The sequence below is a fragment of the Silurus aristotelis genome, assembly GCF_946808225.1.
Source record: "Silurus aristotelis genome assembly, chromosome: 2".
NCBI lineage: Eukaryota > Metazoa > Chordata > Actinopteri > Siluriformes > Siluridae > Silurus > Silurus aristotelis.
The window spans coordinates 17,279,496-17,293,724 of record NC_139575.1 but is presented as its reverse complement, the minus strand read 5'-3'; the positions used below and the strand labels follow the sequence as shown (position 1 = coordinate 17,293,724).

The 14,229-nt window shown below is 37.5% G+C and overlaps 3 protein-coding genes and 1 long non-coding RNA gene across 9 annotated transcripts; 1 reads left to right on the top strand and 3 right to left on the bottom strand.

Annotated features, from left to right (window-relative positions):
- Positions 1-109: 109 nt before the first annotated feature.
- On the bottom strand, positions 110-7,428 carry LOC310714938 (man(5)GlcNAc(2)-PP-dolichol translocation protein RFT1-like). 3 transcript variants are annotated; one of them, XM_083521032.1, is made up of 14 exons: positions 7,154-7,405; positions 6,983-7,068; positions 6,781-6,900; positions 5,694-5,883; positions 5,502-5,603; positions 4,321-4,455; positions 4,041-4,119; positions 3,906-3,956; positions 3,672-3,802; positions 3,445-3,589; positions 3,177-3,282; positions 2,785-3,034; positions 739-871; positions 110-294 (listed from the first exon to the last, which is right to left on the bottom strand). In XM_083521032.1, exons 1-14 carry the CDS (start codon positions 7,214-7,216, stop codon positions 209-211), a joined length of 1,677 nt encoding a protein of 558 aa, XP_083377158.1. In that variant the 5' UTR covers positions 7,217-7,405; the 3' UTR covers positions 110-208. The 3 variants fall into 3 exon arrangements, with proteins under 3 accessions (XP_083377158.1, XP_083377157.1, XP_083377156.1); XM_083521030.1 differs by lacking the exons at positions 110-294; positions 739-871 and adding an exon at positions 1,623-2,701 and having other exon boundaries at positions 7,154-7,428; XM_083521031.1 differs by lacking the exons at positions 2,785-3,034; positions 3,177-3,282; positions 3,445-3,589; ... (7 more) ...; positions 6,983-7,068; positions 7,154-7,405 and adding an exon at positions 973-1,245.
- Positions 4,694-5,495, bottom strand: LOC310715342. Its single transcript, XR_014530302.1, has 2 exons — positions 5,002-5,495; positions 4,694-4,938 (listed from the first exon to the last, which is right to left on the bottom strand). It is a non-coding gene; the product is annotated as an uncharacterized lncRNA (long non-coding RNA).
- A 134-nt stretch (positions 7,429-7,562) lies between the features above and the next one.
- Positions 7,563-10,244, top strand: cUnh1orf74 (chromosome Un C1orf74 homolog). 4 transcript variants are annotated; one of them, XR_014530268.1, is made up of 2 exons: positions 7,563-7,724; positions 7,834-8,163. XR_014530268.1 is itself a non-coding variant. In XM_083521547.1 (2 exons), the coding sequence occupies exon 2, from the start codon at positions 9,118-9,120 to the stop codon at positions 9,913-9,915; it is 798 nt and encodes a 265-aa protein (XP_083377673.1). In that variant the 5' UTR covers positions 7,563-7,724; positions 9,092-9,117; the 3' UTR covers positions 9,916-10,244. The 4 variants fall into 4 exon arrangements, 3 of the variants coding, with proteins under 3 accessions (XP_083377673.1, XP_083377671.1, XP_083377672.1); XM_083521547.1 differs by lacking the exon at positions 7,834-8,163 and adding an exon at positions 9,092-10,244; XM_083521545.1 differs by lacking the exon at positions 7,834-8,163 and adding an exon at positions 9,075-10,244.
- A 422-nt stretch (positions 10,245-10,666) lies between these two features.
- On the bottom strand, positions 10,667-14,026 carry sirt4 (sirtuin 4). The gene is made up of 3 exons (XM_083521496.1): positions 13,382-14,026; positions 12,824-13,118; positions 10,667-11,696 (listed from the first exon to the last, which is right to left on the bottom strand). The coding sequence occupies exons 1-3, from the start codon at positions 13,867-13,869 to the stop codon at positions 11,544-11,546; spliced, it is 936 nt and encodes a 311-aa protein (XP_083377622.1). The 5' UTR covers positions 13,870-14,026; the 3' UTR covers positions 10,667-11,543.
- Between the last annotated feature and the right edge of the window lie 203 nt (positions 14,027-14,229).

The following is a 14,229-nucleotide window of genomic DNA, read 5'->3' as shown; positions in this document are numbered from 1 at the left end:
AAAGCACTGTTGTACGTCGCTCTGGACAAAGGCGTCCTTTAAATGCCGTAAATGTAGGTAAAACACCAGGATCTGTAAAAAAAAAAAGTGCCTGAAATCACACACGTATACAATTCAGAGAAAATCTCTGGAATTTTTTTTAATCGATCCTTTTATTTCAACGGTTACAAATTTTGGAAAATTGGAAAATCAAAAGAATTGTTCCTTGTTACTTTTTCCATGTTTTGTTGAAGACAGTCTCTCCTCCTGATCGAACAGTGCTGAACACAGATGGAGCAGCTTTTCCCACACGTTCTGCATGACGAGAGATTAACATAAGTTAATATCTTATAATGGAGAGAGGAATTTAATATTAACATTCCACAAGTTCTAAATTAGCTAAATTGTTATAAAGTTCAGAAAGATTACAGAAAATTAAAAACTTATGCTATAATGTTTAACTGCACTAATTACCCTATAAATACATAATCCAGCAATGTACTAACCCATGTTCACGGAGCGGCTAGAGACTTCCGCATAAACAGTTTTGTCTCTCCACAGGGAGTAATTGTGTGTTTGTGTGCCCTGGGTTTGAAACCCTCTGCTACTTTATATGGAGTGGAAACCACAGCAAACCCATGGCAAGCATACAGACATATTTTACATCCCATCAAGCAAGCACTTCTGTTCTTATTATTCTCTTTGGTGCAACACACAGAGCCTGTTTTACTTTACTGACAGGGTCATCACTCCACTCACCACATTCCTCCATCACTTCAAAAGTCTTACTCTTCATCGCGGTCCCAGACGCCAACTTATCTCTGGCTTCAATCAGGTCCTCATTTCTCACCTCTGGCCTCTTTAGTTTTTCCTGCTCTCCATCCTCATGTAGCTGTAAGAAAGAAAAAAAAAGAAATACAGCGATAAACTTCGACTGCTCCTGATGTTCAATCTCTAGGAATCTACAGATTACAGAAGAGCTTCTCCACAAACCTGGGACATGTTCAGGATCTTTCAGCTGGTGCTCAAATCCAAACTGTTACTGTAGCTTTGCTTGGAGTCCTCTCTTGAAAGTGAGGTTTCCTTCCTTTCTTTAAACACATCCCCAGTGGACCGTAATTGTGCTGGCCAAAGCATGAGTCAGTCCTTTACTCCTCCCTCCTCTCTCTTTTCCCTCAGTTTTCATAGTATATGATGGCTTTACATTTTAACCAGCTCAAACAATTGTGAAAAGTAAATAGTTTGGGCTTTAGGTATTTTATAAAGCATTGCTTCTGGCTCTTTTGATTAAACTGTGTGTGTGTGTGTGTGTGTGTGTGTGTGTGTGTGTGTGTGTGTGTGTGTGTGTGTGTGTGTGTGTGTGTGTATACGCAAGCATGCATGCACACACACACACACACAGTTTAAATGTTGCATGTTTTTAATTTGTTATCTTGTTAGGTCAGAACATAAACTCCCTCCCTCATTCCTCTGAAATGACATACTGTGTACTTAAGCAAAGCTAACTTTTTAAAAGATGTTATATCTAACAGCTGCTGTCATTCGCTCATCCTCATCTGCTTCTCATCACTATCATTAGTCCGTGAGCTCAACGCATTACAACAGAGAAGTCTGAATGCACAAAGGTGTAATACAATGTGGTTAATCATCACAATGACAAGACAATTAAATTATTTCTTATATTTTTTCACAATATGCTCGCAGTAATAATTATTGAATAGTGCAGCCCATGTTTTTATTGAAGTACATTTTAAAAGTGTGATTATTTTAATGCTCAAGACACTTGAAATCTGGCATTCGCACTATGTAATAGTTTTATCATTTCATTAATGGATAGATTCATAACTTCAATCTGTTGTCCCTTATTTGGCCCAAATATTGTCTCAGCTCCATTTTCTTTGAAAGCGACTTCCAAGAACGGTCATTCTAACAGATGGCCTTGTCAATGATTTATCAGTTTTTCCATCACAATTTGCATCACAGAGTTCTAAAAATTACAAAATGCAAAACTAATTTGAAGTGAGATCATTCATTATTTGTAATTACCTCACATATGATTTGCATATAATAAATATGGTATTGCAGGTATTGTCAAATAATTTTGACAATTATAATGATAAAAGCAAATAATTGAATATTAAAAGATGCAAAATATTTTCTCATAAAAAAAAAAAAAAAACCAACAACTGCAACTTTGTCCATTTATAAAACAGTGTCAGGCTAGACTGTGTTTATCCCCGTGTTCCCATCATTGGAACAGACATAATACATTTCTTAGATGTTTGTGTATTGTCTGTAAACCCAAAATTGTATAACATTTTGTAGAATCACATTTTAAAAATTGCTTTGCAACAGGAAACTGATTTTTTTTATTACTTATATTTCATTCATAATACCCCGTATCATTACTTCCATTATAAAACAATATAAAGTTTGCAAACACGGTGACCAACCCGAAGTTAAAAGAATTCTTAATGTCTGAGAAACACCTACATTTAACAAGCCAACACATGGTCCAACACCAGACTGATTATTGATTGTTTGATTGACGTTAAGGTCATGTGCGTTTTTTGTTGTATTTCGGTAGTAGCTGAGTTCTAATGAACTGAACAAGTCTTGTTTCTGTAAGAAACACCACAATGACCGCAACCAGTAAACAAACTGCTCCAATGGAGATATGCGCCAGCCTCAGCAACCAGCCTCCGTCACAACACAGCATATGCTGAAATACACAGAACAAAGAAATATAATAATCCTGCGATACAGTTTTTGTACTGAATATAATTTATTTATTGTTAGCATTACCTCTGAGAAGGCTGTCAGGATGAAACTTAGTGCTAGGGTAATAATTACTGCCGGATGTGGGTGGAGTCCTGACAGGGGGGTGTGGTCACTGTGCTGAAAGTAGTGGCGTATATAAATAAGGCTATGGATTATTCGCAAAGCCATGTTGCAGCAGTTCGCCAGGATGAAACCGACGCCCCCAAACAGCCAAGTCAGCCAATAGGAAAGCAGCAGGAAGGAGGCAGATAGTCCCAGCATAACCACGTTATACCTGCATAATTCCACCAATAAATCTTTTATTAAAAAATAGCTACAAACAATTTTAACTAAATTATATGATAGATAGAACATAATATTTATTGTACTTGCATGCAATATATTTAAATTATGTGTGTGAGTGAATACAAACTGACCTGTCTACCTCCTCCTTACTCATGGCAGCAAAAACAAAACACTCTGTTACACCATTAATGGCTAAAAGTAGTACATAAAAACTGTAACAGCGCAGAAGGGATGGACCTGAAACACCCACACAACATTATACATTTAATTAGATAATAAATATGCATATGCATTTCAATAGCTTTCAAAACAGAATGACTAAATACATGATCATTCAATTATGCCACAAACATTTATAGAATATTAATGGTTTTCTACAATAGTTTATGTAAGCTTTACCTGTCCCGCTGCTCAAAAGTTCCCCTCCGTACATATCGAGGGCCAGGTAAGAGTAAGAGTAACCAAATGCAGTGATAATCAGGCCAATCAGAAGAACCAGCTTCAGCAAACTTTCCAGTACATTAGCTGCAATCGTGACCTCCTCCTGCAGACCACAAATCATTCATCAAACCTCCAAGCTTTTGCTTGTGTGATTAACAGACAAAGGGCAGGTGGAAGGTACTGACTTGTTTCTGGTGCCGTACGGCTCGTCCGCGCTCTAACACCTTGGCAAAGAATACATAGAAACTCTCTTCAATAGGCAGGAAAAGAAAGCGAGCCACCATCGAGCCAAGGTTATTTACTATATCATACACCCCTTAAAAAAACAAAAAAAAACAAACAGTTATAAAGACGAGTGTCAAACAGTATACCCCCAAAAAAGGGTGGGGTTTTTTTGTGTGTTTGAATAATGCATTTACCCTGGTCTCCAAAGTTGAGAACATTCAGAAAGGTCATTACATAACGCTCGCCTGCAAAATTAATGTGATCACAACTCGTTCAGAATGACACAAAACAATCAGGTAGAATATGGATGGTGTGTTTGTTTAGAAAACCTTCTGTGAGAATCTGTTTGAGGAAAGATTGTTTGAAGAAACTCCAAGTCAAAGTGGCAAGCTTCCAATTTATCAGAGGCTACACAGGAAATGAGAACATTTAGCATAGTTGTATTTTTAAAATGTCACATGACGTATATTTAAATTAAATACTTTATCTCTGGATCAAGTGAATTATCTTCTATTAAGAAAAAGCATTTCTCTTAAATATAAATTAAAACCATATTTTCCATCTAAGTTGATTTAGGCTTATTTCACAGCTCGGAAAAATAAAAGGTACCTGTCCGTTTATTCTGGTGGGCAGCAGCTCTGAGATACGATGCAGTGGAAAGACCACCTTCTCTGCTTCCTCAGAACCAAGGAAATGGACGAAATAGACAACGTAGCATAGACACAAGAACCCAGCATACACACACTAAAAACAAACACACAAAGGAAAGATTTACAAAGGATGAAGAGGCAGCTAGCTAGAAAACACACACAAACACACACACACACTTTCTAGTGCAATAAGTATAATCTCCATGCACTTCTTTATCTCTAAATGTGTTTTTTTTACTGTGGACAGAACTCCAAATAAGAAGAAATGCACGGGATAGGTCCCACAAAAATATATGCTATTTTGCACTGGCTGCTTCTTCCTGCTACTCTGCTTTTGTTTTTTTAGTTTCACTTGCTTCCCTTTTGAATATGAATAAAAAGAAATGGAAAATAAACAAACAAACGTTTTATTTGGACTTTTTTGTGCAAATGATGAACATGAACAGTGAGCTTTTCAGAACATTAACTGAAACGATATCTTATAAATAAAAAAATAAAAAAACATGCCAAGGGTTTGTTGTGTTGTATGTTCCTTTCTTTAATAATGAAGTAATATCTGTAGCACTCAGAGAGTCTCCTCTGTCTTGCACTTCAGACATTGGGCCTCTAGTAGGTCTAGTAGCTACCGCACATGAACCACGCGAGAGTTCGCTTCCGACCTTGTGCCTGTAAATCTTTTTATTTTATTATAGTTGCAATTGTTGCTTTAGTGCAGTAGATATATAACTGGTTATTTGTTTTTAGTAATCTATTTTTTTAAATATATTTTAAAAAACATTTTGCGGAAGTCCCGCAAATGATTTTATTCTCCCACAACCCGCACACATGAGTATTTACCGCCCACACCCGCATTCACCAATTGCATATTGTCTCTCTTGTTTGCGTCCCGAGACCCGCAGGAGTGCATGTCTCCACTCTAGATCTGTATATGAAATAAGTTACAAACTTTAACCGTTCTTTTTATGCATTCTGTCAGTTTTGCGTTGCATCATTAACAAGATCTTAAACTTGTCAGTACTGGAAAATGGCCATGGTATGAGCAGAATAATGCACAGCAAGGTGGGCATTAAATGAATACATTTTGTGTCAAGTGATTCTTCACCTAGCTGTGAATTATCCCTTACTCTCGTATACTCTTACCTGGGCAGCAGAGAATATATAGAGACCCCAATGAGGAGCAGAGACCACCATGACGACGGTGACTAGACACTTAGCAATTATTGCTAGACTTTCTGCAATCACCTAATCAGAACACAAACATGGACACAATTGAGGCTTCAATTAGAGCAATACAAACAATACACTTACTTTTAAAAATGCTTCCCTATTTACCTTTAAGCGAACAAGCATATGAGCATGAGCAAGAACCCACAGAGGCTCAGCAAGCAGTTCGGTTAGAGCAGCCATGCAGAAGATTCCAACAGCAGGTCCATAATGTGGGATAGTCTGAGGGTCTGGAGCTTGGAGTAACCACAGCCACACACATACCAGTAACACACCCCAGAGAAAGCCGAGTGGCAACCTGACGAGCAAAAAGGGCGAGAGGGTCAGATTCACATGTTCTCCCTGAGGTTTTTGGGTTTCCTTCATCCCAAAAACATATCAGGTTTTTCATATCAGACTGAGTACTTTAAATTGCCGGGTCTGTGAATGTGTATTGCCACTGTGCATAGTGCCCTGAGGCAGCGGTGTCGCTGTCAGGGTGTATTCCCACCTCACATCCTTACTTACTCACTCTTTCATTTAAATGTGTGCTACTGAACTGTTACAAATTTGAACTCAAACACACTTAAATATTCTATAAAAATTCATACACAAACATGTCTATAGCATCACTCATTGTATATTATGAATTTTTACATACTGTTTCCACACACCCACTTGATTGCTGTTGTTGCTGTTTTGCACAAGATTTTGTGTATATGTTTACCAGTACACTTGTTTACAGTTCTCTTTTTTTGCATATTGTATTGTATAACATTATACAGAAGGTATACTGGTCAGTCCTATTTTGTGTATCTGTCCTGTATCTGCACTATTCTGTACGTTTTTGTATTGTCTGTTTGCACTGTCTTTTTTTCCTGCGCTAACTGCACTAGGTTGCACACTGCATTTTATGTGGCTAGGACAACTTACTTTAGTCTTCAACTCCGTGTTCTGTATGTAGATATATGTTGTGTGATGTAGCTCTATGTTGTTTTACGTAGCACCAGGGTTCTTGAGAAACGTCTCAGTTCACCGTGTACTGCGTCAGCTATATATGGTTGGAATGACAATAAAACTTCTTGACTTGACCACCACCATTTACAACTGTCCCTGTTATTGTTTCTGGACTGACCGTCACCCTGATCAGGATAACGAATGATTTCTAAGTAACTGGACAGAGACAATGGATGTTGAGGACAGAGGATTTGCTTACGTAAGCCACAGCAGGTTGATGACCTGTCTCCAATTACGCCCCGCCCCTTCTTCGCTTAGGCACGCCCTCCGGAACGCCTCTCTGGACAGAAACACCAATGTGGTGTAGAGCAGCGTCAACCTGCAACACCAACACGGTTGTAAGCATTCACATCAAACACAGACAACCAGAAAAACCGTGAACATACAACACCATACCATACCTGACATTTACCACGCCTATCAACTCCTTGGATACGAAGCGCAATGTGAACGCGTTCAGGAAGAAAGTAAGCATCCGGAACAAAACCTGAATAACATCAACCCAAAGCACAAACTCGTGTTAAATAATGTCTACTGGCACTGATAACATTCGGATCAGGACAAAATCACACCTGAAGCAGGACGTTGTATGATGCAAGAGTTGATGCACTCCTGAGTACGTCTTCCGAACCCATGATTCGGTTCCCAACACCTCTCAGCTCTCAAGAAACTGCACTTAAATAAGCCGCTCGTGAAGAACACGAATCTCTGTTCAACACTATTTTCCCACACATCACGACATACAACGACTGTCTGAAAGCAAAGAGATCTCTCATCACACAGCACACATGATGGCAAACTCAATACACTGTAGAAAATACTCTTTACTTCCTGGTCATGGAAAAACTTTCATCATAAAAGTCATGAGAAGCTTCAAGCTAAACTAAGAGGTTGTTAATGAAACATAAAAACTAAAAAAATCATATAATTTTTTATAAGTAATGCAGACAGATTTCGGTATAGGATTGGGTGTCTATTTTCAAATCGCACGATCAATTTATTTTGGCCTACATTTTATTTTGAACAAACGTCAATAGGAAGCGTGGTAAAATATGGCTGAATCACAAAAGGCTCCCATTTAAGCATGTAATGCACTATACTGGGTGTAGGAAAGCTGTAGTATTGCTGATCTACAGAGTGGAGGTGAGATTAAAGAAGTCTTTCATGTCAAAACTTACAGTGTTCATTGGTTTGAGTTCTGGATAGTAATTTTATTAAAGTTTATCTCTTAACTGCTTCATCCTGGTCATAGTGGAGATGAGTTCAGAACCTGTTCGTAGGAACACTGGGCCAGAGGAGGAAATAACCCCGGATGGGACACCAGTTTATTGATGGCACCATGCACAACCATTCCAGATGTAGTGACATGTTCTGTTTGTATGTGTGTGTTAGTTAAATGTCAGAGAGATTGAGTGAGTGAGCGTTTGTCCCTGTGATTGACATCTGTCTAGAGCAAAGATGCCCAAACTAGGACCCATTGGACAAAGTTGGAAATGGTGGCAGTTGATTTGACCATGCTATATTTATGAAAAAAGGAAAACCCATTGAAAAAACCTTTGGAAATAAATAAATAAAAAATACGGATCAGCTTGTCTCTCATTAGAGATCAGTGACTAAAGCTGTATTAGGCTTTAAACTTATTGTAGAATAAACAGGATTGTTTCTCATTATAATATAAGTTTTACTAAACTACAGTTTGAAAGTAAAACTGCATTAGTTAAAGATATTACAGACTAATGTTCTTTATGTATTAATTTATTTTAAAATATTGTAAAAATTGAATATGTTTAATTAAAAAATTATATAATCCAACATTTATTTTCAGCCCACGTCCCTCAAATAAGTTTGATTTTTGGCCCTTCATAGGAAAAAGTTCAGGTACCTTTGGTCTAGGGTGTATTCTTATCAGTGTTCCTGGAATAATCTCCAGATTCTTTGCAACCATGACCAAGGACAGGAAAATTCATAAATGTTAATGAAAATGTATACATTTATTTATTAATGTATTCATACTTTTAAAAAGGCCATCTGCTTTTCACCTTTTTTTTCATATTTTACTATTCATGTTTTTATTATGTCATAAAAATGTTATTTTACAGCACATTAATTTGTCAATGATCAGAATGTTTGAATGATGCATAATAGTTTGAAATGAAATAATGGCATTCATCCACATGACAAATTAGTTGACCTGATGTTACATAGTTTTTAGCACTGTAAACAGCTTGAATAATAAAATATATATATCAGTTAAAAACTAAAATTCGCTTTTCAAATTGCTAGACTTTCAACACAGTATCAAAATCATATTTATTTAGATTATACCAAATGAAAAGTACAAAGTAATAAAACTGTGCAAACAAAAGTATATTATGCATGGATGAATATAATCTCCAGGTGATTGTTTATACTGTGCAAACCTTGCTACCAGGTTATGACTATGAAACAGTAAATATAAACCACTCTTATTTCCATTTTTGCCTTGTCTTTCAGCTTTTTTGTGTCTATAGCCTGGATCATAGGGAGAAAAAGGAAAATGCTGGCCTCAGCAGACATTTTCATCTCAACAGCCCAGAGGTTTCTCTGTTGTGGAAAGAAGAAGAGACAAATTCCTCATTCATTATGTCTTGATATCGCTGTGCAAATCATTGCTGTTGATCTGGGCCTTAAACCGGCCGTTCTGTATGATTTTAATGGTGCGTGTGCAGAACAGATCCAGCAATACATCCGTTCACTTCAGGAGGCCGGAGAACTGACTACGACACTCCAAATACTCTCCATTAATGAAAATTGTCTTGTTGTGAACTCTAATCGAATGAAAGAACATCTGAGTGAAGTGCTTAAGAAAAACAATGTCTTCATTGTTGATGTGTGTCCATGGAAGGAGCAGCCATGTCTGATTGTTATGGATAGTAGCACCAAGCGAATGGTCAAAGACATGCTGGACTTTATTACAGACAAAGACAACAAACATCCATCAGTCAGTGTGGTGACAGAGGAGCTCTATGACCAGTGGAACTTGTGCACACTGTTTGGGATTCTCCTGGGTTATCCTGCTTCATATTGGTTTGATCAAGTGCAGAGTGTTGAGAACTGTCTGACTATGACCCCACTGGTTGTAAATAAGGTTTGGGTTTGCTGGCCGTTATGTGATCCAAAGCTGCATAACAGTTGTCTTTATTCATTCAGTGTCCCTGAAGTGTTGCAGGCAGAAGTCGGTATCTATATAGAAATCTGGATGGAGCGCCTGAGAACCCAATTTGGTGAACAGAAAGTTTTCACTGAGCTCAGTGTTTCAAAGGAAACTGTCATGTTGCCCTCTGTAGCCCTGTGAATGCTTATGCTTTTATTTGGTTGTATTGTTTCAAAGCCTCTTTTTTTGTGTGTGTTCACCAAAGACCACAAGTAATAATGTATGAGTTTACAAACTGGGCTAGAAGCAAATCAGCCCCAGTTTTACTTCTTTATACCATTTTTTGTGTATTTTTCATGACCATTGGAGGTGGTATTGGTATTGGTCTGGTTGGTTTCCCAGAAGTCCAAAATACTTCACTTGGCAATTAAATAAAAATAAAACGTTATATTTGTGACTTTTTAAACGTTAAAAAACACATGGCTTTATACTTTCCTCTTAAATCCTGAAATAAAAAATAAATAAAAGTCCACTAGCCTGTATTTACTACAGATATGAGTGGGATTACATACTTGTATTTGATAACAATGTTGGCATTGCTTTATATCACCAAAAACCCAAACTGTAATTATACCATGTCACAAGAATTTGCAGTAGCAAAGTTAGACAGCAACTAGTTAATTGTTAAATTTACTTTTACACAAGCTGACACACTGGGATTTTAGCACTGTGAAATCCATAGTAATTTATATAATGAAATATCACACCAGTCAATCTATTTTTCTATTATTATTATCTAAGTCAGCTAGCCGTCTAGTCAACTATTGACTGGTAAAGATGAAAAGTGCATGCACATTATAAACTACCAGGAACAGCCACAACATGTGTCATGTAATTAGTCAGTCAGTTGGCATCATGTAGGTCATGTGATTAAATGATTCCAGATAAACTGTTTTATTTTTGCTGTATACCAGGTTCAAGTTTATTCAGACTTATTTAATGAAATCTAACTCTCCCCATAACCATTTTTAGTTAGTTTTGCAGAAATGGAAAGAAAGAAAATTAAATGTAAATATTTTCCCCCCTTGTTTTGACAAATGTGACCCAAACACAAATCGAAAAGCAGTTAACCATTTACAAATCACATTTTAAAGTTCAGAGGTACAAGTCTAAATGCATTCATACATATCTTAAATATTGAGTATTACTCAATAATGAGATAATGAGCAGATTTTCAGATGTGAGACAGTGCAACCACAAACATTTAACCTTTTGTATTTTTTATTTGAATTTAAAGCAAATATATTAAATTTAGCTACAATATAAAGGTAGCTACATAAGTAATATATAGGGCTTGAACTACCCTAAATTAAAGCTTATATCCAGTGACCAATCGTTTAGTCCAATTTAGAAGCTAGCAAACTAATTTAAAAACTCCCATTCATATTATTACAGATAAAAGCCTAAAAACAAAACATATGTCTGACTTTCACTTGAGTTACCCTGAGTTGCATGTAATAGAACAGTAAAAAAAAAAAAAAAAAAAAAAAGGAGTGACACTTATCAAGTGTTATGAGGTCTGTATTGCAACCTAAAAACCATAAACCCTCTTAATTTCCCCTTCATTCTTCTCGTTCATGTAGGTTGCACTAAAGGAAATTAGCTAAATCATTATAACATAACTAATTGCAAGCAATGACGAGTCTGTTTCGTAGTGTCTTCTCATCAGTGCACAGTGAGGTAGAGTTGAATAGTTATTACAGAAGTGTTCATGTAAAACTAAAGAACAAGAATTCTGAGTTTGAATACCACCAAAAGAGTTCTTGCTCTCAGCTGGCATTGAGGATCGGGAGCACTTCTCCACATCGAGCACTCACTTTAAGCTCAGCAAGATGGTCAGCCCTTGTAGGGCCAATGTTCACGATGGCCACTGGGAGTCGTCTCTCATGGGCTGTTAACAGGAAACGGTACCCAGAATACACCTGGAAATAACAGTAGAGCTAAATTTGAAAATACTACCAACCATGAATCTGTACTTTGCTATTGCAAACATTTTCTAATTATTGTAAATGATTATTAAGTAAATGAATGCATTTGACTTATATGGTAAATATGGCAATTTTGATGAGCTTAATGAGCTGAGGCACAATATGGAGTAGACAAACTGGAGAAGATAATGTAACGATAAGCGATATAAAGGAAACAAATGGCATGGGGAAATAACAACATTATTAGTAGAAAGGTGTCAGAGAGACATATGCAAAATCTTTTTAAAATGCATACAAATAAATAGTTTCATTTAGTTTTAATCTAATTTAGTTTTCTAGTGCAAACATCAACTACAATGTTGGCAAGTGCCCACTTATTTCATTGGCACTTGCCAACATTGTAGTTGATGTTTGCAGTAGAAAACTAAAATTAGATTAGTGTGAGAGATAAGAATATTCAAATATAGCATGTTTTAATGTGATCTCCTCAACTGCATTACATACACATCTGTATAACACAGCAAATATTACATTAGGTGTGTTACACATTGCACATTTATACAATTCTTCCCCTCCACATCCTAGCATTAAAATTAGGTAATATTTGCCATGTTATACAGATGTGTACATGAGGCATTTGAGGAGATCACATTAAAACACGCTATATTTAAATATCTCTCACACTAATGCCTACATAATTATAATTTTTCTCCTGTGGAAGGCATGTTTTTAAAAGACCTTTTTAACAAATACCTTGGGAGAAATGATAGTGTTTTTTTTGTTAGTTTTTCTACCACACAGAAATTTCAATATCTCCCATATTTATTGCATGCAAAACACTGCTGATACAGTTTGCAGTGTCAGTGAGGGCAACCAGTTCATGCGTGCAAACTGAAGGCTTGTAGATTTTTACTGTCAACTGAGCTGCAATCAATCAGCAGTGTTTCTGCACTGTTTACAGACGAACTTGTGAAATGTGCTTCAGGGCAATATCAGTCCTGATAACAATACCTCATACTAAATCAATAATTCCCTTTCTGTTAATAAAAAAAAAGAATAACAGCATTAATGCTTCATGGTATCTTGTAGCTGTATGATAATAAAGCGCTCTCAGTGCTCACCTGCAGTGAGGATCCAGCCACAAGCACAGCGTCAGCCTCAGCCAACCTGTCGTGCACAAACTGCACAACTGCCCGGTCCACTGAATCACCAAAAAATGTCACAGCAGGTTTTAGGATGCCACCACAGGACCGGCACGAGGGAACCCTGAATTGCAGCACCTGCTCATCCTCCAAAAACACATCTCCGTCCGGTGCCACCTCGCCTGCGCTTGCCTCCCAGCTGGGGTTTAGTGCAGCAAAATACTTCTGCAGCTCCTTGCGTGTAGTCATCTGCCCACAGCCCATACATACCACCCTGACACACACAAATAAGCATACTGCGTTAAAAATAAAGATAAAATAAAAGTGTTTTCAACATTAAGCTTGGTTGGGTTAGGTTCAGGGTTCTTCAAACTGAAGAAATACTAAATAATTTTCTTTGAAATTGTTTCTGTAAAAACACTATATTGCTAATAAACACTTATTATTTTCATGTTTTTCTGCATTTTTTTTTTACAATTGAACTGTAATAATAAATGTTTTCAAGTCCTAGGAAGTGAACCTTTCCACCTAGATTACCTGTGAGAACAGCCATGAAGCTCAGTCAGACTCTGGTGTCCTGCCTTTGAATGTAAAGCATCCACATTTTGAGTGACAAGCCAGTGAACTTTACCCTTCTCCTCCCAGTCCCTCAGGGCATAGTGAGCTGAGTTTGGCATGTGGGAAGAAAACAGCGGCCAGCCCACATAATTGCGGGCCCAGTAGCGCTGCCTAGCCTTGGAACTGCGCATGAACTCGATGTGCTGCATTGGACGGCGATTTGTGCGTGCGTACAGCCCCACACGTTCTGAACGATAGTCAGGGATTCCTGACTCGGTTGACAGTCCGGCTCCGGTTAACACAAACAGCCTTGAGGCTTGTGATACAAAGGTCTGGAGCTGCTCCAAGGTGCCTCTGTCAGCTGAGCTGCTGGATGGAACAAAGTCAAGTGCACCAACAGGAACTGAAGAGGCAGCACGATTTCCCACTGTCACACGCTGAGACAGGGATCGCCATGGCAGCAGCATCTGGGGGAATTAAAAAAAGTTTGAAAATGTAACTATTGAGCCCATGATGCTTCTGCTGTAATTACTGCACTAATAAGACTGATTTTATTCTAATGCAATATGGACAGCATCACTGTGTGATACAACCGCTTCTCTTTTATAGGAGTAAATATGAACTAATATGATCATCCTGTGTATAGTGGTAATGCCCAATTAATGTACAACCATCTGACAGATACAGACTTACAGATAATCAAGGCAAGAAAGCAAAGAAATCAAGTGCATTGTTTTTCTTATTACGTATCTGCATGCTTACTTGCATTGCCAATTGGAAAGCATGGCATAGCAGTTCAGATGTTTATCTGGTGTAAAATAACACTG

Excerpts from the sequence above, each read along its gene's own strand:
- sirt4 (XM_083521496.1), bottom strand. The coding sequence starts at position 13,869 with ATGCTGCTGCCATGGCGATCCCTGTCTCAGCGTGTGACAGTGGGAAAT. Across the intron at positions 13,119-13,381 it reads CTTCATGGCTGTTCTCACAG|GGTGGTATGTATGGGCTGTG; the intron begins GTAATCTAGGTG and ends TGTGTGTGTCAG. Across the intron at positions 11,697-12,823 it reads TGGCTGGATCCTCACTGCAG|GTGTATTCTGGGTACCGTTT; the intron begins GTGAGCACTGAG and ends TGTTATTTCCAG.
- cUnh1orf74 (XM_083521547.1), top strand. The coding sequence starts at position 9,118 with ATGCTGGCCTCAGCAGACATTTTCATCTCAACAGCCCAGAGGTTTCTC.
- LOC310714938 (XM_083521032.1), bottom strand. The coding sequence starts at position 7,216 with ATGGGTTCGGAAGACGTACTCAGGAGTGCATCAACTCTTGCATCATAC. Across the intron at positions 6,901-6,982 it reads ATAGGCGTGGTAAATGTCAG|GTTGACGCTGCTCTACACCA; the intron begins GTATGGTATGGT and ends TTGGTGTTGCAG. Across the intron at positions 872-2,784 it reads TCCTGACAGCCTTCTCAGAG|CTACATGAGGATGGAGAGCA; the intron begins GTAATGCTAACA and ends TCTTTCTTACAG.